Source organism: Musca domestica, unplaced genomic scaffold, assembly GCF_030504385.1.
Source record: "Musca domestica strain aabys unplaced genomic scaffold, Musca_domestica.polishedcontigs.V.1.1 5, whole genome shotgun sequence".
Lineage (NCBI taxonomy): Eukaryota > Metazoa > Arthropoda > Insecta > Diptera > Muscidae > Musca > Musca domestica.
The window spans coordinates 12,849,520-12,877,504 of NW_026712346.1; the positions used below are offsets into that span (position 1 = coordinate 12,849,520).

The 27,985-nt window shown below is 34.4% G+C and overlaps 1 protein-coding gene and 1 long non-coding RNA gene across 4 annotated transcripts in view; one reads left to right on the plus strand and one right to left on the minus strand.

The window, feature by feature from the left end:
* LOC101890183 (prolyl endopeptidase FAP) overlaps window positions 1-19,666 on the plus strand; it is a 94,673-nt gene extending 75,007 nt beyond the window's left edge. For all 3 annotated transcript variants that reach the window (XM_059128024.1, XM_005177988.3, XM_059128025.1), the window contains 12 exons: window positions 451-1,000; window positions 1,068-1,341; window positions 1,410-1,677; window positions 1,766-2,060; window positions 12,257-12,389; window positions 12,455-12,643; window positions 12,709-12,833; window positions 12,912-13,298; window positions 13,360-13,545; window positions 13,616-13,773; window positions 13,836-14,041; window positions 17,495-19,666. In XM_059128024.1, the coding sequence (XP_058984007.1) occupies window positions 798-1,000; window positions 1,068-1,341; window positions 1,410-1,677; window positions 1,766-2,060; window positions 12,257-12,389; window positions 12,455-12,643; window positions 12,709-12,833; window positions 12,912-13,298; window positions 13,360-13,545; window positions 13,616-13,773; window positions 13,836-14,041; window positions 17,495-17,635 (2,565 nt within the window). In that variant the 5' untranslated portion in view covers window positions 451-797 and the 3' untranslated portion in view covers window positions 17,636-19,666. The remainder of the gene's footprint in view (window positions 1-450; window positions 1,001-1,067; window positions 1,342-1,409; window positions 1,678-1,765; window positions 2,061-12,256; window positions 12,390-12,454; window positions 12,644-12,708; window positions 12,834-12,911; window positions 13,299-13,359; window positions 13,546-13,615; window positions 13,774-13,835; window positions 14,042-17,494) is intronic.
* A 1,969-nt stretch (window positions 19,667-21,635) lies between these two features.
* Window positions 21,636-27,901, minus strand: LOC109611717 (uncharacterized). The gene is made up of 2 exons (XR_002194071.2): window positions 24,123-27,901; window positions 21,636-21,914 (listed from the first exon to the last, which is right to left on the minus strand). It is a non-coding gene; the product is annotated as an uncharacterized LOC109611717 (long non-coding RNA).
* Between the last annotated feature and the right edge of the window lie 84 nt (window positions 27,902-27,985).

Sequence of the window (27,985 nt, forward strand, 5' to 3'; positions counted from 1 at the left end):
GTATTTTGAGATTGTTATCAGTAATATCGCTATATATCTACAATGTAAAGTCCGCAAGGAATCCCAATCCGAAATTTTTCAAAAATCCTGGAAGAGGATGACGGCCCACTCTCTATTCAGATTATTTTGCGATGTAAACATTCAAAAGACAACTTTTAGCTCTATTCTCGTAATCTGCAGATTCTTCCCTTTGACTATCTTTTGTGTTGCACCGTTTAATTGGTAAACTCTCAGAGACACATACAATGGAATACTGAGTGAATGACATTCCATTTAAGCATCCCTGTGCCTGGCACGAATGCAGACTCATCCTAATAAGCCGATTTACATTCAAATAATTGGCATATTTTTGTTGCATAAATCTTATTTATTGGATATCTGCATAATCTTTATTATCACAAAAATTTAACATAATTTTTATTTTCTGTTTATTTTCAATATCTTTTGCAGGAGACACGTTTCAAACGGTAGCATGTCATGCATTTTTATTCAATAACCGAAGTAACCATTTGCTGTTCAGAAGAGAAAGAGGAAAAGAAAAGATATTCGCTACTGCTGCGATACCCAGAGGAATACAGAGCACACCCATGTTCGACGTCTGTCGGAATTATAAAATAGTTCGTAATGATGGTAAAATTTTTGTGAGTGGTTGGCGAAATAGAGATAAACAAGCCAGGTAAACTGAACGGCAATCAAGGACGTCGGAGGAAGAGTAATATTAACTTCTAACCAAAGAGGTGGAAGGAAACCGAAAAGATACCTGCCATTTGCCGTCAAGCGATAACAAATAAGCCTCAATGCACGCGAACATGACATCTGACAAAAGCGGTGGCGGATCCTGGCGTCTGCCACCCGATGAAACGCTTCAGATACAAGATCCGAAGCAAAAAGATCAAGACTTAGACCTGGACGAGGGTCACAATTGGCGATCGATAATATTTTCGCTGTTAGTGATAAGTTTTGTTATAGCCGGCATTATAACAGCCATATATTTATTAGGGTAAGTCAGTGGCAATTGCCGAGGTGAATGTTCCATCCTAATCCTGATGTCACTTCTTTTCGCACAGTTATGTAGATGAATTACTTTATTGGTCGGGACGACGCATGATACTTGACGAGTATCTGCAGGGAGACTTGACACCCACTCGCCTGCAGCCCTCTTGGGTCACCTCCAAGAAATATGTTTTCCAATCGGACGATGGCGGCCTCTCGGTATTGGACACTGCCACCAACAAGGTCAGTACTTTGGCAACTAACCACACCCTCAGACAACTGAATGTCCAGGGCTATGAATGCTCGAACGATCTGCGATATGTACTATTCAGACATAATGTTAAGAAGGTAAATGCCCCGACCTCCAATCTGGCGACTGGTTGTGCCACTCATATTTGTTGTTGTTTTTATTGTAGATTTTCAAAAAATCATTTAATGAATTTTATACCATATACGATGTTGATAACGATCATCACATGCCTGTGAAATTAAAAGACTCACCCAAAGTCCAGAGGACACGCCTACAATACGCAACCTGGCTGGGGAACACCACCTCACTGATAATAGTTGCCGACAATGACATTTACATAAGACAATCACCGTCCGACGAGGAGGATGTCCGCATCACTTTCAATGGCTATCAGAATCTCTTTTATAACGGTGTTCCCGACTGGCTGTATCAGGGTAAGTGTCATCGGAGCACTGTTCCAAAACTTAAAGAAAGAAAAAAAAAAAAAAAACTCTAACGCGAGTATTGTCTGTTCCCGTGCAGAGGAGATATTCAATGAACCCCAGGCGATTTGGCCATCCCAGGACGGAACATTTTTCATGTATGCCTCCTTCAACGACACCAATGTCGGCATGATGACGTATCCTTGGCTAGCCTCGGGTGCTGTCATAACTGGCAGTGGTGTTTCTGCGGGAAGTTCATTTCCTGAAACGAAAAATGTGCGTTATCCAACACCGGGCACCACAAATCCCGAGGTCAAGCTGTGGATAGTGAACATAACGAATATAACGGAAATCCAACATATTGAACTGAAGCCACCTCCCTCGCTGGACGAACAGTAAGTATCAGTATTTTAATGGAACACGTTTGAAAATGTGATAAAAAAAAAGTTTCCCTCCTTTACCTATATTTTGAGAAATATAATGCCATGTTGTCATTGGCAACATTCAAATCACGAATTAACACGATCCTACGTCACGATTCATAGTTCCTTCATTCATTCCTCATTGCATTCTTGATTTTTACGAAAATTTGAGCAAAATTTCATGAAATACGCATTGAAATAGCAAATCGCTTATATCAATTTCATAATACGAAGTTCAAATTTGCTCTGCAACTGACAACGAATTCGGGTGGAGAATGTCTTCAAAATATCACATAGTGGGCGGCACTGTGAAACAATTGTGTGGAAAAAAGTGCCTAAAGACAAAATACCGAATATCGGGAGGTACCGTTACATGGTGGCTGTAGGAAATTGTGAACATATTTAGACTTTAGTCTACCACAAGAGCTATTTTCTCATCACCACCCGGTCCGTGATACCTTAAAAGAGGTCGCATTGTTGAAGATACTTCTTCGAACTACGTGTACATTATTCTTAGGGTGATTAATATTGAATAAGGTATATGGGATCCTTTTTATACCCCACGCCATATAGTGGTAAGGGTATTATGTCTTTGTGCATTTGTTTGTAACATATTGAAGGAAGCAAGATAGGCTCATTGTCAAGATCGGTTCGGATTTGGATATAGTTCCCATACATATCTTTAACCGATTTCGGGTTAATTGTGGCCACTATAAGTCCAAATAACATGAATTTGGGCACATCCGACCGAATTTAGTCTAGAAGCAAGTACATCGAAATCGGTTCAGATGTAGCTATAGCTCCCATATCTATGCTTCATCCAATTTTGTATTTAAGTCACTCACATTCGTGATATGCATTCGACAAAAATTATTTTTGGTACCAGACATCTTATAGAGCTTGGAAATACCTGTTCGGTATTTAGATTTGGATATAGCTTTCATATATATATTCAACCGATTACGAGTTAATTTTGTACCATTTAGGGTTAATTGTGCACCAAATGGCCAATATCAGTCCAAAAGTCTTGAATTTTGGTATAGCCTTAGCTTCCATAAATAGGTTTCCTCCTATTTGGTGTTTAAGTCCCCCACATTCGTAATATGCATTCGACAAAAATGATATTTGGTACCAGATATCAGATACAACCCAGAAATACCTCTGAAAATTGTTATCAAGATCGGTTCAGATTTGAAATGGCTCTTATATATTTCATTAATCCGATTTCATATCTATTGTGCAAATAATGTCTAATATCAGCCCAAATGGAGTGAATTTCGGGACTTATTTTGTGAAACTCGGCTCCGAGAGATATATATTTCGATATAATCCTTCTCGAAGTGATATCATGCACTCTATAGCAATGTTTATACCCTACACCACAAGGTGGTCAGGGTATTATGTCTTTGTGCATTTGTTTGTAACAGGCAGAAGGAAACGAGATAGACCCATAGTTCCTTTTGATGATCTGCATAGAATCACATTCTGAGTCGATTTATGCATGTCCGTCCGTCCGTCTGTCCGTCCGTCTGTCCGTCCGTCCGTCCGTCCGTCTGTCCATGTATTTTTGTAAACAAAGTACAGGTCGTATTTATTGCCCGATCCAGATGAAATTTTGCACAGATCATTTGTTTGGCCCAAGGACGAACCCTATTGAAATTGGAGATAATCGGTCAAAATTTAGATATAGCTCCCATATATATTTTCGTCCGATTTGCCTTTTATTGTGCACCAAACGTGTAATATCAGCCCGAATTTTTTGGAATTTTGCATATACACCCAAATTAGGCCTGAAAATATGTATGCCAAATTTGATCGAAATCGGTTCAGATAAAGCTATAGCTCCCATATATATTGTTCATCCGATTTGCTATTTTTGTCCACCGCCGCCGTAATATGCACTCTTCAACAACAATATTTGGGGAAATATATCAAATACAGCTCAGAAATACATTTGCTAAATTTTATCGAGATCGGTTCAGATTTGGATATAGCTCCCATATATAACTTCGTCCGATTTACTTTTTATTGTGCACCAAACGTCTAATATTTGTCCAAATGGGATGGAATTTGGCACTTACGACCGAATTGAGTCTAGAAGCTAGTATGCCAAATTTGATGGAAATCGGTTCAGATATAGCTATAGCTCCCATATATATTGTTCATCCGATTTGTTATTTTTGTCCACTGCCGCCGTAATATGCACTCCGTAACAACGATATTCAGGGAAATATATCAAATACAGCTCAGAAATATCTTTCCCAAATTTTATCGAGATCGGTTCAGATTTGGATATAGCTCCCATATATATCTTTATCCAAATGGCAGTACAATTCCGAATTTAAAAGATACATATGCTTCGGCATATTTAGTCTTTTGAACTTTAAGTTATAATTATAATCATAGTGTGTATGATTGAATTCTCCCATAAAAACTTTTAATTGTTATGTGTAGCTCTACTAAATTAGCAAAGTGGTGTAGGGTATCATAAAGTCGGCCCCGCCCGACTTTAAGACTTTCTTTACTGGTTTTTGGTATAAAATTTAGAGAAAATCGATTCAGAATTGCATATGCCTCCCACATATTATTTTTAGTCTGAAACCAAACTATAACTGTCCTAAAGCCAAATGTTGATAAGTGGTATTATCTACTTTGGTGTAGGGTATCATATAGTCGGCCCCGCCCGACTTTTGACTTTTCCTTACTTTAAATACCGAATACCGGTTCCTGTATCGTTTAAACTATTTTAATGCTTTAGGAGGCGTTTTTCAATAAAATTAGTATTTCAACGTTTCAGGATCTCAGAGGAAATTAAAACACTACTTAATATGAATTGATACGCGGTAATTCAGTGATTCCAATTTCCGACCAGATGTTGGGTTCTTATCGTGGTACAATAAGGAGGTAGAACAGATTAGCAAAAACTACAAAGATTCAATCATACAGCTTTGTCCGCTTTCATTCAAACCAATTTACGGAGACAAATGTCAACTTTTGTTTCTTTGTCTCTTTGGGACAAATCCGTTTCAGGACATTTGGAGTCAATCTAGCGATGTCCGTCCGTCCACACGATAACTCTCGAAGGGAATATCCGATTTGGTCCAAAGTTGTTATATCTTAATATTACTATCAAACAACAAAAGGCCGAAAATTTCAAAAAAAAAATATACATATATATATATATATATATATATATATATATATATATATATATATATATATATAAGCATATATATTCATAATCAGCATAAAATTCGATTTGTCCGTCTGTATGTCTGTTTGTTTAAATTACGATACAGCCCACATTATTTGACGTATAGCGTCAAAATTTAGCCGAAAAATTTGTATTGTGTATAGGATGGTTGGTATTGAAAATGATCTATCGGTTCACGTTTTGGTATAGTCTCCATATCCTCCTCCTCGGATTTGTCTAACACATATAACGATACCTACCGATATTGGGTATGTTGATAATCCTAGTCACATTTACGCACATATTTGTATTAAATTTGGTATTTTAGAAGGTTTCATAGATCACAATCCTTGAAGTATAAAACTGTCAACAGAGGTTCCCCTTTTGGTATGGCCCTATATAACGGCCTCATTCAAACAGTCTTACTGGTATATGAAGTTTAAAGTGAAACACGCTTGAATTCATATACTTTTATATCAAAAAGTTTCTTTTACCCTAAGGTGGATGATAATAATAGTTTTGCCCGGCCGAACTTATTGTTTTACTTGTTTTTAAAGTAATAAGTAGTATTTGTCATTGAAATTGCGCGTTGGAGACCCCATAATGTCCATATCTTTTATCATAGTATAATTCAAAGACGATTAAACAAATGTCCGGTTCCTTAAATCATATGATGGTTATACAAACCGTGATCAGTTTTTGCATAGATGGTTTCTTCCCAAATTACCAACATTTGCCGAAATTAGTATGAAAATATGGTTAAAATGTAAGATATACTTGAAATCGGGTTGTATCCTTATCCGGGGGTTATGGCCCATTATTGTCATGTGAGAGAAGTAGGTAGGTCCACGTGTTGAAATGAGCCCCATAACGTTTTGTCGGTTATTTTTGCTTATTTAAATGTGTTCGCATCTTCCAGCTAAAGCACGATGTAGATCCTGGAGTTGAAAGCTAAATGCCAATTTCAGACATGAAAGATCGCTATTTAACATCGTATTGGGTACTTTTTCATTTTTGATATTATTCATTCAGAATTCAAAACAATAAAAAATGTACACTTCTATATAGTTTTTAAATTGAAAACATTTCACGCCAAAAGGATTTCTTCTTTTATATTTTTATTGGCATATTTAACGCAATTTTTTTGCAAGATTCCATTCCGAAGTTGTATAAATTTTGAAAATCCGTCAAAACGTTCTTGAGTTATTAGCATTGTAACTAATAAACAACTTGAAAAAAAAATTAGCTTGTTCGCTGGTTTTTTACAGCCAATATTTAAAGGTCCTTACGAAGTTTGGTCCTTACTATTATTTTGAAATTTGATTCCATTGAAAAAATGTTCTCAGTTTTTCCCTATTTAAGAGTTTTTGCAGTGCAATATGCTCTTTTATGATTTTTTAGCAATTTTGGTTTGACCACGTTAAATTATTTTGACATAATCTATTCAGTTCCGCCACTCCATAATTTTCGTCGCTTTCTACTACCCAAAAAGACTACACATCATATTAGAATTCAAAAAAAAAAAAAAAAAACACTACAAATGTACATTCCGAAATAGTAAGTCTAAATGGAAAAGAAGTCATGCAAAATAAAACATTACTATTGTATACTTCAGAAGTCAAAATTAAAATTTTAAAATTTCACATTTTTACGCGATTTTTTTGGATTTTATCCTTTTCTGCCAAGAGACAATTCCGAATTTGTGTAAATCGTTAAAATCAGATCAGCGGTTCTTGAGTTATAAGCGTAGTAACTAACACAACTTCCTTATATATATATAGACAGATTAGAAGTATTCCTAAGTTTGGAGGGAAAGTCAACAGTATCCCGTTGGCAAATATGGTCAATATTTTTTTCTTTAAAAACGAACGTTTGTACAAAAAATTATGCAATTCGGTCCAGCCGTTTTCAACTGATCTTATAAAATGTGATGTATGAGCACGATTGTCCTCGAATTACACACATCACAATATTTTTATTAACCTATGGACTGGTGTGAAGATGGAATATATCGGTCCGCTCTTTCTGGTACCTCTCCCACAAAGGGTCTACATTTGGAATCTCCATGCAGCTCATAAAACGATTAAAGATGGTAGAGATCGAACCATTTCTGCTGGTACCTTCCCCACATAGGTCTCAAGATTTTGAAAACAAAGCGAATGAAAGAAAGCGAAATAAGCATCCAACTCTCTTCAAATTTCACACATAAAAACATTTTTGCTAACACAATATATCTGCCGACCCTTCTGGTCACTATTTTAAATACTTTTATCTGTCATAACTTGCGAAACCAGACAGCGATTCTCTGCAACTTTCCATATCTAAATATTTCTCTCAACCAGAAACCTTAAACGTTCAATTTTCTTGTAGTTTTGCCCATACCAATGCTTTTATCTGTCTTAAATGATGTATAAAAATGGAATACCTCTGTCGACAGTATCTGGTACCTGACGTACACTTAACATTATCTAAAAAATTGTACATATCTCATATAAAGTGAAGTCCAGACCTGGCCCGACTCAATATTTTTATCACATTTATTTAGGTGCAATACGAAATGAACAATATTGGACCATTCCTCCGGAACCTACTCCATAGAGGGACAACAATTTGAATGATCATAACAGAAGTAAAAACATATAAAAATAATAGAACAGTGCACAGTGGTCGCTGCCATTGGCCAAAATTCAAAAAATGAAAATCAGATATTCATTGTCAAATGTGTACACCTGAACTCTTAAGAGGTTAAGCTTTTTAGAAAACATAATTATCTTGACTTCATTCTAACGGCCCACTTCGAGAATAGCATCAAAAAAGAGAAAATGTAGGTATTTGCTTTTTTCAGTGGGATCAGTGAAAAATTGGAGTAAAAATAGAACTGTATTACAAAATTAAATACATTTTAAAACGACAAATCATGGCATTATTATTGAAAAGCAAGGTATTGACTTATTTTTAGTGCAGTAATTTGTGTGTTTAGTAGTTGTGTATAATATAGAAAATGTGAGTGATCTGAGTTGCCTTTAAGGTTAATTTTGAAAATAAAATTGGATTTCAGGTAAAGTTTTAATTGTTTTCCCCCCTGAATCCTCCAATTTGATTTTTTTCACGCCATTAGTAATGGCCCTAAGATTCTAAAAATGCTAATTTAGCTTTCAGATTTTGTCAGATTTGTATGTTATGCCCAATATACTGAAGTGACTTCGCTGCAATTTTGTCAGTTCTATGGTGCTAGTGACATAGAATATGTTTTTGTTGTTTGGTATTGATAAGGATGTAATTGAGGGGTGTTCAATAATGTTGCGAGCATTGTCTTCTGATTAATGCTGAAAAATTTAAGGCCATTGCACGGGAAACTGCTAAAAAGTTAACAAATAGATATCCATGGCACTATCTTCCACCCACAGTTCATAAAACTTTAATACATGCACCCGACTTTAGAAATTTGTCATTGTATAGATAAGATAATTATAGGAGGAGGCCGTGGAGTCTAAAAACAAACACAGATCTTATTAACCGTCTTCTTCTGAGCTCTGACCCTTTTATAACGGGACAGCGAACGTTACCAAACAATAACAAGTAAAGAAAGTCTTAAAGTCGGGCGGGGCCGACTTCATGATACCCTACACCACTTTGCATATTTAGTAGAGCGTCACATAACAAATAAAAGTTTTAGTGGGGAATTTGTGAGAATTAAATCATATGATTATAGTAATAATAAAAAGTCCAAAGGAACTAATATATGGGAGGAATATCCTCCTCTGAATCGATTTCTACTAAATTTGTCGAGACATTTGCGCCTTTTCAATTCGGGCTTGTATTATCCATTTGGTGCAGAATTATCTTGAAATCGGATAGATATATATGAGAGCCATATCTAAATCTGAACCGAACTCGATAAAATTTGACAAAGGTATTTCTGAGCTGTATTTGATATATTGCCCCGAATATCGTTACTACGGAGTCCACATTACGGCTATGCAGAGCAAATTCAACAAATCGGATGAACAATATGTATGGGAGCTATAGCTATATCTGAATCGATTTCCACCAGACTCAATTTGGCCGTAAGTACCAAATTCCATTCCATTTGGGCTAATATTACACGTTTGGTGCACAATAAAAAGCAAATCGGACGAAGATATATATGGGAGCCATATCTAAATATTAACCGATCTCGATAAAATTTAGCAAGGGTATTTCTGAGTTATATTTGATATATTTCCCCAAATATCGTTGTTACAGAGTTCTGGTCGCACGTATATTCCATACTATTTGGGCTGATACAAGTTTGGTGCACAATATAAGGCAAATTGGATGAAAATATATATGGGAGCTATACCTAAATTTTGACCGATTATCTACAATTTCAATCGGGCCTTGGGTCAAACAAATTATTTGTGCAAAATTTAACTTTGATTTAATTTTATATTGAATTGTTATTTTATTTTGTTTACAAAAATCAAATTTGGAATTGATTTATATAAAAAATACTTCTATTTTTAGAGGTATCTCTCCCTTATTCGGGAGGTACGTTGTAAGGGGACCATGCCAAAACATGCATCGACCATATCCATTTTGTCACATTTTTTATTTTTATCCCATCAAGGTACCATAACCAAAGATTCATATTGATATGTGCACTGAAAGTATTTTTGGCCGCTGTTCCCATACGACCTCGACCACTGTGCAGTGGCTGGGGGTATACATCTGTCGGCAAAACTGACTGATAATTAAACAGAGAACAAAATATTGAGAGAAAAGTGTAAAATAAAAAAATGTTGCAAGACTCCCCAAGTGAATTTGGAGGAATGGTTTTGTTGGAAACGAAAAAAAAAACATAAGTGTATTTCGCAACAGTACAATTTCTAACGAACATCATTAGATATATGAGGAAGAGATAGAGTTGGAAATATGGAATATGGTATTAGCATTACATTTTGTGATTTGGGGGGTTGATATATGAAGTTGGATTTTGAAAAACGTACTAAAAAGTACGAACAGTACTAAATAGTATTAAATGTGTTATTTAGGGAAGAGATAGAGCTGGAAATCTGAAATTTGGAATGAAGGTCTTTGATGTTGTGTAGCATAGATTGGAAAATCGAACAATAAGCGAAGCAAACGTAGTACACTTCACTAAATTTGGACAAAAAGTCATGATAAGAAATTTTGCATGAAAACCAAGTTTAGGAAGTAGGTTGCAAGAGGTGATTTTGAAAATGTGAATTAAATGTAAGAACTATACTGAATGTTACAAAATTTGGAAAAGTTGTTTTTTTTCTGAATGGAAAAAGTGGGATGTTAAAAGTTTGTATAGAAAAAGGTCTTTCAGGAAACAAGTGTACCAAAGTGATTAAATGTCATTAACTTTAGCATATAGCATGGGAATAGGAGCGGAGTCGATGTTTATGTTTATTTAACAAAATTCTTATATTGCGAAAACCCCACGAAACAAGGATGGAATTTAGGGGTTATTTCACAAGATTGAATCTAAACTAGTGAGTAGTATTTTAGTATTTTGTTCGGTAGTACAGTATTTAGTATTTTGCAACCCAATTTGAAATGTGTAATTTCAAATTATTTTATTTTTAAAATGTTTACATATTTTGGCAGAATAAGGGCACAAAAAAATTATTAAGGGGGTAGCTTTGTTCCGCCTTTTGTAATTATGCCATGGAATAATCAAAATAGAACCCATGGTACAATAAAAAGGTAAGGTAAAGCTCCCAGCTGATTACAATTTTTTTCTAAGTGTGTCCGACTTCTGCCAATTTTCTGTATGTATTTGTTGTTTTGAAAAATAAAAACAAAATATTTTCAAAATCAATGATTGGAAGAAACTTAAATTGCGGGCGCGCATTTATAATATTAATCAGATTTGCCATGAAATTGAAAGATCGAACAATTTGGTTTTTATTTTGAGAGAACAGCCAGGCATTTCATTAGTCTTTCGCGCTGTTTGGCTCATTTTAAAAAGTAACAAAAAATATCAAATAAATGAAAACAACTTGTTGCCTATAATTTCGAATAATTCTGTCAGGAAGCGGACATAGCCTCAGGGTTGTATTTCTGTAGTTTTACGCTGCTGTTCTACCTCCTTATTGTACCATGATAGAACCCTTATTTTAAGTTTGCTTTTGTAATTGTATTAAGCTTATTTGTGTAATAGTAGAAAGTATTTATTTTTTTTTCATTTTTTAATAAATTTACATATTTTATTCATTGATGCCTCCTGCGGCCTTGATACCCAGACGCTTTATTTTCCCTTATTTAAGCTTCTGCATTACCTCTACTAATACTACACCTCTATTAAATTCCTGCAACTTCTTTGATGCAATCAAATCCGCAAATAGGTGCTAAATTAGCGTGATTTTGCTTTTTACCAAAGCAAACTATTTTTAGTTGAAAATTTTCACAAAAAATCGAAACTATTTATTTGTCAACAAAGAACAGATTTGAGAAAAGTTTGTGCAACATAAGTGTTTCTCAAGTATTGTTGAAAATTTTTTATGACAAACTATTTTTATATTATTCTCAAGCTGTATTGTATTTCTGGTAGGTTGGAAATTCTTTCTTCGGTTGTAGGTGTGCGAATTATACCCAACATACCAAATTGACTTGAGAATAATATTTTAATAAGCTTACAAACATAAGCCTTAAGCTTGAGAAAATCTTGAGAATGTATTGAGAAGTGCTTGTTTAACAATTATAGAATAATCGAAACGGAACCCTTATTCATAATCTTATTCTTGTAATTGCAGAATGGTATAAAATAGTTATTTTTTCATTTTTTTTTTTTAATTATTTTACACATTTCATTCATTGATGACCATCAATTTATAAATTGAGTACAACTTACTTCCAGCACCACAGTATGGCGAGGGTATTTGGATAAAGAACTCGACTCGCTACCGATTATGAATGTAATAAACCAGGCTTTTAATAAATATTTTCGAAATATGTTTTTTTATAGCGATTATTACTTAACATCAGCCGGCTGGGTAACAGACAGCAATCGTCAGGTGTCGGTAGTTTACATGATGCGGTCTCAGAATTATAGCGTGATATCGACCTGCTTTGCCGATTCAAACTGGGAGTGTTCAGAGGTTAGTGTCGGCATATTTCTGTTAAATGAATCACATTAATCAATTCCACACTATAATCTTTCCAGATTCACACAGAGCGAGCACCGGAGGACGAATGGCTGGACATACTGCCACACCCTGTCTTTTCTCCAGATGGCAATAGTTTCTTGATATTGGCCAGTGTTCAGGAGTCTGGGACTGAGCACTTTACTCACATCAAACATGTGACCATATCGCAGCAGAGGATATCCGTGATATCTCATGGACGCTATGAGGTAGGGGCATGCCTTCAGGTTGGGAAAATCCACATCCACACTGACATTACTCTTATTTTTTGCAGGTATTGAAAATTCTTTGCTGGGATACAGCCAACCATCTAGTATACTATTTGGGAACAAAAGACAAGAAGCCCGGACAGCGACATCTCTATACCGTGAGAGATCCCGTCAATGATGACAATCGAAAGTAAGTCCAACCAAAACTGTTTTTCAATGTGTTTCTAAACTAAGGTGTGCATGTGTGTGTGTGTGTGTCTGCTTTCAGAATGGAACCCAATTGCATCACCTGCGATTTAGGAGAAGCTCTTTGGAGCAGTCGGTACTACTATTCGAACTGCTCACATTTTGATGCCTTCCTAGCACCAAAATCATCCCTCGCCACGGCGGAGGGTATTGCATATTACATCCTGGACTGCCAGGGTCCCGGTTTGCCCGTATCGGGTGTACATGCTTCCAAGACCCATAGTCTGGTAAAGGTTCTCTACGACACCAGACTCTTCTATACGGAACGTCTAAAAAAGTTGGCCTTGCCCACGCAAAGGTCATTCGAAATATCCCTGCCCCATGGAAGCAGGGCACAAGTCCAATTACTGTTGCCGCCCAGTTGGCGTGAAGAGTTGAGAGATGCCGCCTTTCCCGTAGTTGTGGAAGTGTAAGACCTTGTGATTGACCCAGATTTATGCTGAAACTTAAAATGCATTCTTTTTTTGCAGGAACGGTAGACCTGGCTCAGAATCAGTTTCCGAGAGGTTCAGAGTTGACTGGGGGACTTATATGTCATCACGAAATGATGTCATCTACATACGTCTGGATGTGCGAGGGGCGAAAGGTCAGAGTAAGAAATCTTTGTACCGGCGCCTGGGCGGTGTGGAGGTACAAGATCAAATTTCAGTCATACGGTAAGATTTCAAGTGATGGCCCACATAAGACTCTACAAAATAACAAATCAAAATATTCTCCAAATTACAGTTACCTCCTGGACACGATAAGTTTTTTAGACGAAACTCGTGTCGGAATCTGGGGCTGGGGTTATGGTGGCTATGTCACCTCTATGGTCTTAGGTACACAGCAGGACGTTTTCAAATGTGGCATAGCCATATCGCCAATAGCAGATTGGTTGTATTACAGTAAGTAGCGCTGATCACCATCGATATGGTAATGCTAATTAATCTGTTTCCATCCCTTGCAGATTCGGCATTTACAGAACGAATACTGGGTCTTCCGGCGGAAAACTACAAAGGATATGTGGAGGCAGACGCCACCCAGAGGGCACGTCTCATCAAATCGCATTCGTTTTTTCTGATACACGGCCTAGCCGATTCGACGGCTCCATATATCCACGGTGTTCAGCTAGCCAAGTCATTAACCGATGCCAATGTCTTATACAGATATCAGGTAAAGTATAAGTCAAAATGTTCATTGTTGTGCTTGATGCTTCCGATATTGCCTGTAATCGGTGTATGAAGATTAAAGCTGTTAATCATTTTAACGTTTCATCGGATTTACTGGGATCTCTAGATTTTTTCTGAAATCGGTCGGGAGCTACGCCCGACTGAATCGATGGACACAAGTTCCATAACCATTTGGCAGTTAAGTCTGGGTACCATCGAATTTCGTATCGAATCCAATTGCAGACCGCCTTTTTTACCCAGATTTTAACTCACTCAAAATATTTATATCCTACTAGCTGTCCCGACCCACTTTGCCGGCCCGTGGTTATTGTCTTTTATGCTTATTTTTTAAACCTAATAATTTACAGATCTGGGCCATAAACTACATGTATTCATAATCAGCATAAAATTCTAAGCCGATTTAACCATGTCCGTCTGTCTGTTGAAATCACGATACAGCGCACATTATTTGACGTAGAGCTTCAAAATTTGGCAGAAAATTTTGTATTATGTCTAGGATGTTTGGTATTGATAATGAGATAAATCGGTCCACGTTTTGATATAGCCCCCATATAACATGACCTAACTATATTCGGTATTTTGATGATTTTTGCCACACGACAATTGTATACGGATTTGTTTAAAAACTAGTATTTGTAGTTAATAATGACTACTGGCACCGGAAGCAGAACATTAAATATCTAGGTCCATGTTTTCCTATACTGCATGTATAACGGTACCCACCGACATTCGATATTTTGATAAACCTAACCACATTTACCCACTAAATTGCTTTGGTATTTGGTATTTAGGTCTCGCAATGTTAACAATACTTGAAGTACAAAATTGGGTATATCGGATCCCATTTTGGTAAGGACCCCATATAACGGGGTCACCCAATTTACGGGTTTTATTTATTTATTTATTTTATTTTTTTTTTTTTTTTGAAAAGTTTAACAGCATTATCTAAACGGTCTTATTGGTATTTGTAGTTTAAAGTAGAACACGTTTGAATTCAGATACTTGTATATCTTTACCCAAAGGTGGAGGGTATTAAAAGGTCGACCTGGTCAAACCTAATGTTTTTTTTTTTTTTTCACTTGTTATTATAAATAATCACTTGACTAAATAGAACTAAATACCCATGGCAAACATTTCAATACATGTTCACGTACCGGTCGAGTTAAAGTGTTTTAAACAAACTGATCCTATTTTTCAACCACAGGCTTTAATTTCAGAGTGAGAATCCTTAAACTTCCATTTAAATAAGATGTAATTTGGAATTTGTACTGGTTAGAAATCGTGATGAGTGCCATTTAGTTTTGTCCACTCCATAATTAAGGGCAGAATGACTTGAGAATAGTCAAAGCTAATTACTCTTTTATATCCATTACCATAACACCTCAATCTGTGCGTTAGAGTTCACATAACGCCTATGTTTTTGTACGTCCGTTTGTCCGTCAATCGGTAGACATCACTATCGGTGGACCTGGTAGGTGATGTTATATGGGGACTATACAAAAATATGGACGCTACTCTGAATATTTTCGACAAAATTTCTGCGAAGAGGTTTGCTTCACCTTTAGAAGCCAAGATGCCAAATAAAGGCCAAGTCAATTAAAAAATGTGACCAAGGCCCCGGCAATTGCTGAAATATCCCATGATTTCTTCTTATGAGGTTTATACCGAAACCTGGTTGGAAAACACGATTTCTTTTTCTAAAAGCTCATATTATTAATCGTTTGACTTTTCAAATGACTTAAATTTAAAAAATACTTGAAATCGTGGTATACCCTTAATTGAGGGCTATGCCAAAACGTGGACCTACATGGCCCATTTTCAATGCCAAAAGCCCGGCAGACATAATATACATTTGAGTAAAATCTTATCAATCCACTTCATTTCGTTCGGAAGCTAGAGTGATTTCCCAGATGGACGTACATCGCTAAATCTACATCGAATTTTATGCTGATCAAGAATATATATATTTTGTGGGGTCTAAAATGTATATTTGGATGTGTTATAAACGAAATGTCCATATAGATCCTAATATAACGGCTACATTCTGTATTTTTAAGACTTTAACCGAATTTTTAACGGATTTTATTTTTTTGAAAATTGCCAGATTCGTTCCAAATGGTGGAATGATGAAATGAATGAATTATGAAATGATGGTATGGTATTTGTAATTCGAATTGTTATTTGATAATTCCAAGTGTAATTCGAATAATTTCGGTTGAAATTCTTCCATTAGTAATGGAGATTCGAGCTAGAGCGTAATTTTTAAATTTGGCTCCATTCGAAGTGTCATTGTTTGACATTGTTATTGTTTACTATTAGATACGAGGTTAGTAAAAATGGAGCGGTAAACGATTGAATGAATTCGTTTATTGGGTATTGGAAATGAAAATGCTGATTATGTCGATAACATCATCATCAGTGACGAGGCCCATTTCCATTCTTATGTCTTCGTCAATAGGCAGAATTTCACATTTGTGATGAGGAAAACCCTCGAATGAATCACGAGAACCAAATGCATCATCGACGTATCACTGTGTTGTGTGGGTTTTTCCATTTTTATTGTCATCGTTTTTTATTTGCAGTCTAGATCGTGCCACTAAAAAGCTTTCTATATTTTTCTTTGTGGTTTTCCGAAGTCGATGGCTTACACGGATTAGTTGAGAGGAGTGTGCAAGCTAAGCCGCGCCGGTCATCTGCACGATATCTTATTGCACACATAACCTCATTCTGTCTAATTTACAGAATTCGAATTACAATTGGAATAGTTCGAATTACAAATGGAATCTTACTAAATATTACACGTTAATAAAAAGTTGGTATCTACTCTCACTAAAGACCCGATGACATATCATGTTAGAGTCATATGTAAAGTGGTTTTCTACATTTATTTTTGGCATAAGCATAGCATACTTTTAGACGCTCCCTCGGCATGAAATACCGTTTGTTTGCTCTGAAGATCTATTTCGTTGCTCTGGCAAATTGATTGTCAGGTGTCGATTATGGAGTCAACTTTAATCTGCTTCTTGAAGCCAATAGACTTGGAGGCTGGTTCGTGTTTAAAATATCTTAAGGCCAGTTTCCGCAGTCTGCTAGAGAAATATGTATAGTACAATGCTATATAATATACACATATTAAATTTATGTTATTTTATATTAAATTGAGGAAAGCACTTTAAAGTAGAAAGTAGAAAAAGTAGCCTTACAAATGACTCTAACATTATATGTATACTATCCTTTAGTGTTTTTACATTTCCTGACTTGTCGCATTGCACTCTACTACAGATGCCAATTGCCACACTAATTAAATTAGGTTGTTGCATCGACTCCCGTCGATAGTCGGTGTAAAAGTAAATATGGGTCCATCTTGTTACATTCTGCTTACTTATATTGCTACGAATAGAACGGAATCAAATGAAATGTTTATTCTCTTTTTCAGACTTATGCCGATGAGGATCACGAGCTGGATGGTGTACTCGAACATGTCTACTCGTCAATGGAACATTATTTTTCGGAATGTTTAAGCCTAGATCCAGACGACACTAAACCAAATCTGGATCAAATTGTTCCGGCCGAATAAACATAGCCACCTGATAGATGCGAAACAAAGACAAAAATCAAATGAAAAGCCTTGTCGACCCATTTGCCCCTCTTATGTTCATACAACCTACAGCATACATCCGCTCCTCCTAGCCTAAGATGTCAAATAAAACGGAAAACTAAAAAACAAATCCTAATGAATTGAACGAATCTAAAAACAGATGATTTACATTTATATAATCATAAAAAAAATTAATCAATTGCTCAACATTTTATGAAATCAATCAATTTAGTCCCCCTCTACCTGCCGTCAATCTGTCACTCAAACATACACACACGCGCGCATTAGGTCTGAATAAGTGTGGGGAAAATATTTTTGGACATTTTATATGGAACCTTCTTTATATCTAATTTCACAATCATTTTCATCCAATTTGCAAACGAGTAAATAACCTCACTCCCGTAGGTGAACTTAACTCTCAATACCAGACAATTCGAAAATAAACAATATTTCCACACATGCCTTTTCCGAAAGTTAAAATAACATTTCCATACAGATCATTTGTACAAAATCACCACAAATCTCCAGCTTAATTGTTATATTGTTCTACCTACCTACATACAAAAAAATAAAAAAACACCGGACATCATTATAAACAATTGCCTATTATGCATTAACATATTACATAATTAAATACTACCTAGGATCCCTAGTCGATTAAGAATTTATAACATTTATCATTCAAATGTTTGAAAATTTATAAATTTACAGGAAAACGGATATACAAAATCGACACAACGTAAATAGCGCTATCTCTCTCTCTCTCTCTCTCTCTCTATACCCAGAAAGGGTCCTGCAACTATTTTCTAAAGAGATTCCTCTTGGAATTGAAATGCTAAAATTACTAAATCGTCGAACTACAGACATTCACAGACACATGCAAACGAAAAAAAAGGAAACATACAGATTGAATGTTGCAATATTTCAATATTCTTAAAAAAGAAAACAAAAAACAACAACAACAGATACAACGCGATTTTAAAAACGATTTTTACTTGATGCCATATACTAAGTATTCTATAACTATTACGATACATCCATATACATACATACATACATACATATAATTAATTAATTAAATCAAGTTATTCATATATACTTATACTACTATTCTACGATATTCTACATTTACAGTTAGTTCAAATGAAATCAAAAAACAAAAAAAAAACACAAACAAACAACAGCAATTTATCTATTGTAAAGAGTGAAGAGAAGAGCAAACAAAAAAAAAAAAAATAAAAAAAAACAAGCTATAATCATTATTGTATCGTTGTTAGTCCATTGACATATCATTTGTGTATGAATGTGTGTTTCACTCTCGCATTTGCATCATCATCGTTACATCCTAGTTATTATCATCATTAGAGTGTTGGTGTTTTAACAAGTTCAAACTGTGTTCTCAAAATGCTAATCTCACGAGATTCAGTGTAAAACTGGGCCGTGAACAGAAACATGTTTATGCAATCTCATCCGTCCGTCTATCCGGCTGTGGAAATCACTCTAGCTTTAGAACGAAATGAAGTAGGTTGATAAAATTTTACTCAAATGTATATTATGCCTGCAGGACTTTTGGCATTGAAAATGGGCCATGTAGGTCCAAGTTTTGGTATAGCCCCCTCCCTATTTTCGGTATTTTGGTGGTATTTGAAGTTCGTAAAAGATACTACAGCCTATGACAGAAATTTTTGTGTGCAGGTCCACATCTTCGTATAGACCCCATAGACGGTACCTCCCCGATGATTTTTGCGACATTATTCACCGTAATTGTATCAAATTTCGTATTTAAAGTTCGTAATGGGTATTGCAGCCTATGACAAAAAATTTCGTATGCAGGTCCACGTCTACGTAAAGTCCCCATACAACGGTTTCCATTCAAGTGGTAGTTTTCGGATTTTTTTTTTGAAATTTATCAAGTTTCTTTCAAATGGTGGAGGGTATTAAAAGTTCCGACCGGCCCCCTGCTTTCTTACTTGTTTTATTTCTATTGTTTAGATGCGGCATTAAAACTACGACTACTACTAACGAATTTCGAATTTCGAGAAATTAGTCATTTTTTTCCGATTTTCATATAAAAATATCGAAAATCTATCGAATTTTTTCCGAATATTGGATCAAACATCCGCCACGTTTTCAGTTTTGTTTTTCTGAATTTCGGATCAAACATTCAAAAATTTTGCAAATTTCGTATTAAACATACAAAAACGTTCCGAATTTTTTCATTGCGAATTCTAATCGAATTCCTCAGGAAACTCCAATGTTCATTCCGATATTTTTCAGAATATTGGGCAATCTCACACAATCTTATTCCGAGTTCGTTTCCAATTCGACATCAGAATCGGAAACTTGTGCAGAGTTATTCCGAATTCGTTGCGATGGTATGTGTGTGAGCAACACTCGTGTAAAACATTCCCGGGCCTGAGGCGACATTGATTAGTTCAAAAGAAAATTTAAAATTAGTTTTAAAATAACCAAAACTAGTCATTTTTTGATTATTTTCCTTTCGCTCACCAACTATTTTAACCCGGCATTACCGTAACTAACTATAAACTTACTACTTTTAAGTGGTTTATAGTCAGATAGGGAATTTGTAAAGCAAAATCCATTTTGGTGTTTGAAAGGGTTGATATATCGATGACTTGCCAACCAGTTTGTAGTTCGTTACGGAATAAGGCATTTTTAACTAACGATGTTTCAACCGGTTGAGAAACGTCATTTAATAACAAGTAAAAAGGCCTTTAAGTTCGGCCGGTTCGATCGTTTTATACCCTCCACCACAATGTTTAAACACTCTGCACGATATTACTTCCGAGTTTGGTCCACAATGGGTACGACAACTTTAACTTCCTTCCGAATTCCTATGAAAACTTCAGATTCAGACAACATGTCAATAACTCCATATAAACATTTGACAGGAGTCGGACCAAATACACATCCGAAATCGTTTGATCCGACTTTCGATTTGAAGTCGAACCGCTGGTTCGCTGGGTAGGAACTACATTCGCCGCAGCTGATCATTTAGACGAGTTGTCAAAACACAAATTGTGATCGGAAATAGAGCAGAAAAGATAAAGAAATGTTCTGATCTGACCCTCATTGAATTCCATATACGTCACAAAAACCTCATAAACATACCTAGCTTTCTTTTAAAGAAACAGAGGCTAAATTTGTTAAAGAGCAAACGCAATGTTTTTGTGTGCCCTCTTACCTTATAAAAAGGCCTTGATCAAGCTCTATATAAGGTCGGTATTAGCGACGAAAGAAAAACCAATTTTATTATTTCCCTGACAAACCAAATGGTCCAAAAAAGTTTAATTTGGAACTTGTGATCTGGTGGCGACTGCAAGAAAATTAAAGGGGTATCTAGTATTTTGATCATCAGAGCACTGAAGTTGGCATTTATTCCTCAATAATCTAAGCCTGTTAAAACGCCACACCGTAGAATTTTATTTTATTTTGTGTCATTTAATTGTTGCCATTTAATAAAAAAAAAATTACTCCTCCATATAGCCTCGTCCTCCATCATCGTCCTCCATAAATTGTAATATATGTAAGTTCATTAGAAATGTTTATACAATTTATTCTTAATAATAGAATTTATCGTATCGTAAGAGTTAGCATTATAATAATAACAATAATAACAACACAAATTAACTGTAAAATAGATAATTAATTAATATTTATAAATATTTAGCCTAATTTGAATTGTATATTTGACATATTTTCCAGTCGTTGTTGGTATTAATCGAATTTTGGAATTTTTTTCTTTTCTATTGTTTTTATTTTATTGCTATTAGCACATTTATTATTACTTATTATTATTGAACCTCAATCATCCAACAATCAATCTATCAATCATTCATCAAACGAAGCAAAACAAAAAAGTGTAATTAGCAAAGTTGTATTATACATTAAAGCCATATGGTTGTGAAATTCGCAATTAGAGCTTAGGTTAAATTTGAGAAAAATAAAAATGAAAACATACAAATTTATGAAATTTATTTATTAAAAAGACACATTAAAATTAAAACAATAAAAAATAAAATTTTGAACCTCATTCATGGCATGTGAAATTCATTTTAGGGCATCAACAGGTCCTTCGAGTCCCCCTATCCAGACACGAAGTGTGGACGAATTGTCTATCTGTTCAATTTTCTGTATTCGTATTCGTTAAATTGGGTTTCCGAAATGCTTTGAAATGCTCAGAGTTCCATAACCAATATTTTGTTAATTGTTTTATTTGCATTCATTTCGAGTTGTGCTGCTTGTGACGAATGGGAAAAAATATGATTACAAAAACAGGCTGAAAGTCATCGAAAAAAAGTGTTCAGAAAATATTTAAGTTCGTATTAAAAGGTCTACAAGTCAAAGTTGTCTTTCATCTCTGATTCGGGTTTTTAGAGTTCTCTCACTTTTTTGTGCAAAGATCCCATCAAGAATGACGAAAAAACTCAGCGATTTGTACTGAAACAACTTTCTTAGTCATGTATAAATATTGCAAATTCAGCAAAAAAAACTGTCTCTCAAAAATTTTAAGGAAATCAAATCAATAATAGCTATTAACTAAAAAATAATTAAATTATTGTCCGATTTTTTTAGCATTTTCCCAATTAGAATTTGCAAACACTCAGTAACTCAACTGTCGAAATTGCTCTCTTCAGTTCGTCTCATTTAATGGACTTTTGAGTTATAGAACAACATTTTGTAACGATTTGTACAATTTCCTGGATTCTCGTACACACATAATTTATTGATATATATTTTTCGACCGAATGAATGTAGTTCCGAATCGAATCTTTTTTATTTTAAATATAAATTGGAAGGTAGAAAAAACAACTTCAAATGTAGAGAAAAGAACTTTTTAGGATGGAATCCTAGGAATGTCAAAACATATACATAGTTTTTGTTTGTGTATGCATTCCGTAGAAATTTAAATTTTTATTTTTGTTTTAAGGTGATCATATTAGTAACTCGATATTATTAAAAAAAGACTTTCCATTCATTTAAGAAAAATAATGTGGGAAAGGTGTCAAATAAACTAAACAACTTGTTGCATTTGTTATTAACACAAAATAGTAAAGTGAAGCTGATTACAATTTTTTTCTAGGGTTTTGAAAAATAAAAACAATTAATTTTCAAAATCAGCGATCAGTTTTGTCATCGAATAGAATTATTACTCAGTTGTGATCATAATTCTGAATTAAAATCCAAGCATTTCATTCATCTTTCGCGCTTTTTAAATTGTTTAAAAAATTAGGAAACATGTCAATTAAATGAGAACCTGTTATTGTGAATAATTCCGAAGGATAGCGGACACCGGCTCTGGCTGTATTTTAGCAGGGCTGTTTAAGACAGTTTTTCTAATTTTCATTCCAAATAAAATAGGGTTTAAGCACCGAATATGAGAACGAAGATGAGGTAGAGACGATTGAGCAGCTACTATGCAAATGTCCCACGATGTCAAGCAAAAGACAGAGGCTATTCGGTATATAGAAGATAGAAACTCCAACATTCTTCTCAGACGTAGATCCCATCATCAGCCACAGTTTTGCTAAAAGTATATCATGGCTGGGCAGGCCTTCATAAAAAATAGATATCTCTATCTCATCTTCTTTCTTTCCCAATTTATCTATTTCTTATCTTCTTAGGATGAACACAATGGACCAATGGTCTTCGAGTGAAACAGCTGCCTATAGTCGACAGCTGCACATCCTGTAATCCATGCTAACCTATGCATCGATATTCTCGTATATAAGTTCTTCTATAGAAAAAGTAGCATATGCAAAATTGACAAGTAACGAATAACGTGAAGGGGAAATGACATACTTATGTTCATGAAGGCCATACTTTAATTACGATGCGGAATAAGTTATTATTGCATAAATTTAATGTTATCATCACTTGAACTCGATGTTACGATTCTATTGGTGATATGTTTAATGATTAGAAGCTATATTTATAACAAGACTTGTATTGTAAAGATTCTCTAAGCCCATGTATACACTTCCTGAGTTTTTACCCATGATAATTCGCACTAAGCTCACTCTACTACTCTAAATCGAAAGGGGCGGAAGTCCGAAAGTCTTCTTAGTGAGTGTTCCCGTACAAGGCAACGATTAAAACTTTTCAAATTTAAAAAGCAAAAATTTAGGGAAAATAGCAAGACTATTGTATACTTCTCACATGGTGCAATAAAAAGGTAAGGTAGACCAGTCAGCTGATTACAATTCCTTTCTAAGTGTGCCCTGCCCTTGCGAAATTTGTGTTTGTATTCATTTTCAAAATCAATGATTGAAAGAAATGTACATTGCGGGGCGCATATTAAAGATAATAACCACTTTTTCTATGGAATTGAACGATTACACAGATTATATAATTGTTTTAAATGGAAATCCTGGAATTTCGTACATTTTTCGCGCTATATAACTCATTTTAAAAATGAGAAGAAATTGAAAATAATTGGAAATACCTTGTTGCATATAATTTTGATTAATTCTGACAGGAATCGGGTATAGCCTCAGGGTTTTATTTCAATAGTGTTTTTTAACCTTTTTATGGGTTCTCAGAAAGAGTATCAATGTCAATTGTTTTGCTTTTGTATTCTGCCTCAGCCTTTGTCGATAATTCAAACGCTGCGACCGTCACAACATGTTGTCGAAATTTATTCCAATGCGCAATTTCATTTCAAATTAATCTTAACACTTGAAAGTGTACAAAAAAAGAAGGAGATTTGAATGCAAAGAACGATTTGTAGTCAAAGAATTGCAAACAAGACGACAAAAAATGCTCGGCAATTTCACCAATGAAATTGGAAATCTATTTTTCTATTAACCATGTATATGTTGAAAGAGGAAAGAAGTAAATTCTCCAATGAATATCATCCGAAATATTCTTGAACAATAAAAATCCTTGACAAAATAGTCTTAACTAATATGATATGTTTGTACTACCCCGACGAACCAAAAAACATTTAACCAATAAATCACAATCAGATTAACTGGTAATATGAATCCTGATTAATGAGAGTTCATCTAAAGAATCGCAAAGACCATTTACAGAATGTTGTGCAGACTTGTTTTACTAATTTTCGAAAGAATACGCATACATAAACGTCAAAATATCCTTTTGAAATACATTATGTAAAGATGGTGAATACCAATCAATATTGTCGAATCGGATAATAGATATCCGGTATATGGTATATTACATTATCATATTATTATATATATGGTATATTACAAAATAAAGAGTTTCCTACCCAACCTTTTGATTTGTAGTTAAACACGATAGGCACTGCGAACCCAAAAGTCTTGCGAACCCAAAAGTCTTATTTCTACATCGTATTTCATTGTGTTTTTCTTCGTTTGCCCACTCCGAGTTTCTCACTTACAATCTTCGGTTTTGTAATCGGTCCCGCACACCGAAAGAAGAAAAATAACTTATTTTGCTTTGTAATTTTTACAAATTTTTACTTTGTAAATTGAGTTTCGATTCACACAACTAACAAGTTTGTGCTGGAATACGATGGCAAAAAATTAAAAAAGTTTAATCCCAACTAAATTGTCATTATAGCATTTTCCGTTTACTTTTTTAATGGTAAAACAATTGTAAGAGAGAGAAATGCGAAATTGACTCATTGAGAGAGGTACTTTGCCCAGACGGTAGGGGAGGGCAGTTGTAAAATGCCAAAAGTCGTTGATAGTACTTCAAAATGATCATATTAGCAAATATGCAAATATTATTATGGTATGGAAAGTTTCTAAATATTATTATTATTATTATTACAAATACCTGTTGTGAAACGAAAAATGATGGAACACCCTGTAATTTTAACAAAACCATACATTTGCATACTTTTAGGAGTAAAGATATAAATTATTGAATTTTTTCATAAGAGATTAAAAGAGTTTATAACTTAGAATTTAATGCATTTTTATACCCTCCGCCATGGTATGGAGGGTATATCAAGTTTGTCATCCCGTTCGGAACACCTCGAAATATATCTTTTAGACCCTACAAAGTACACATAGAAATTCTATATCCGTCCGTCTGTGGAACGGTTGATACAATTTTACTCAGATGTGTGTTTGGTGTGCAAGACTTTTGGTATTGTTGGTATAGCCCCTATATAACGGTACCTCCCAATATTCGGCATTTTGATGATTTTTGCGACATTATTTGAATTGTCTTAAATTTAGTATTTGTAGATAAAATAGATAAATTGCTTATGAAGGTCCAGGTCTTCGCATAGCCTCCATATAACTGTACTTCCCTATACTAGGTATTTTGCTGATTTAAAAACACTTTTCAAAGTGTTCACCAAATGGTGAAGGGTATTCAAAATTCGACCCGGCTGAACTTACTGTTTTTTTAATTGTTTATTCCAACAATTTTAAGATTTTTTCCCCTGACAGTATTTATTGTGTTAGATTAGAACGACCCGTTGCTAAAACATTTCATATTTTTGCTCCACATTTCAGAAAATCGAAACGCAAGGAAACAAATTGATGTTGAACCCAAATCGGATTGATGTTTAAGGATCATTCCCACTACCATTATTATTATCATCATCATCATCATCATCACCATCTTCTTCTCATTCATTAGTGCCATTACATGTCTGTATGTCAGTAATACTATACACACATATTTATATAAACTATTCTATAATGAAATCAATTGATATTATTTTATTTATATAATGCAATACAAACAACTAAAAAGCAAAATAAACGTATTAATAATAAAAGAATGAAAAACAAACGCTTCAATGTTGAAATACATACATACATACATACATATGTATGTTACAAACTAAGATTCATTAAGGTGGAATTATAAAATTACGGATGAAGAAAAATCGAAAAATGAGACATTTTATATCAATCAAATATTGCCTTGATAGATAGTTTATAAACAATAAAATGTAAGTCTAATATTTAAGTACTTCCTGCTAAACATAGACACATTGTTCTCCATTTTTAAAGATATTCTTCAAAACAAACAAAAATTAAATTAATAATAGATTATGGGGCATGTTGTTGAATGCTGATCGAAATCCAATGCAAAGAGCTTTTCAATCTAAAAATACATAAATGCGAAACGAATCAATAAAATATGTATTTTCTCTAACCACATTTGAATCTCATATGCTTAATCGGGATATAGAAACACACCCACAATTTGGGGTGTCGTCTATCAGATTATTTAAGTCACACAGAATTTCACTCTACAGTGTCCTCCAAAAGAAAAAAATTAACGCCTACCTGGAGTTCCTTCAACATTTCGACAACATGCCGTTAGAAACTTAACTGTGCTTCCATTTGTAATCCTCTTTATAGTTTGATGATTTCACACATTCGCCGATCGTCAATGTGTAACGAACCCCGACATTAGTACATTTGTAATATTTTCATGTAGATAATACTCATTTCGTGTTTTAATTTATTTAATCGTTAATTAATGTTTATTATGCGTGTGTAATTATTGATAAATCATCACCTTACTACTGATGCCGAGAGAATTTCCAACACAAAAATATCATAAGAAATTTTAAAATTATTAATGTGTTTGAACATAGAAACCCCCATATTAATTACAATTCCGAATATTATGATTGTTATTGCAAAAGTTATCATGTTCATTGAAAACTAAATTTAACGCATATTAACAAGAGAAAATCCAAGAAAAACGCCTATGAAACCCATACAAATACAAATACAATTATGTAACATTTATGCATTTCAGTTGTGAATTATACTTCAACTGCATACGTACGTATATATGTATGCGGAATCTGTCAGTATACTTGGGTGTATTAAAAATAACATTTTGCATTTCATTCGAATTATTATTCAAAAAACCCAACTCCATTCGATTGTTTTCTAATAAATGTTCACAACTTAAATATTTGATATGAACACACACACACACTCGAATCGTACAGACAGAAAAAATCAAATATGTGTGAATGTAAAATTAATAAAAAGAGAAAAACAAATATTTGAAAATTATTTATTCATAAGAAATGCCAAGAGATGAACCTCTCTGGCCGAAAGAACACCAATTAGGTTATAGGAAATATTTAAATTGAAATTAATTTAATATTAATTAATAACGAAATAACTGAAAAAAAAAAAAAATAGAAATAAAACTCAAGAACTTTATGATGTGAATCCAGCAAAAAAAAGTTTGTTTTCATTTGTGTTCGATATTATTTATATGAGGCCCCATGGTAGCAGCCAGCCCAGCTGATCTGATCTGTAGTAAGGAACAGCGACACCACATTAGGTAGTACAGTCGTATATTTCATGTTTCCTAAAATTGCAAAAT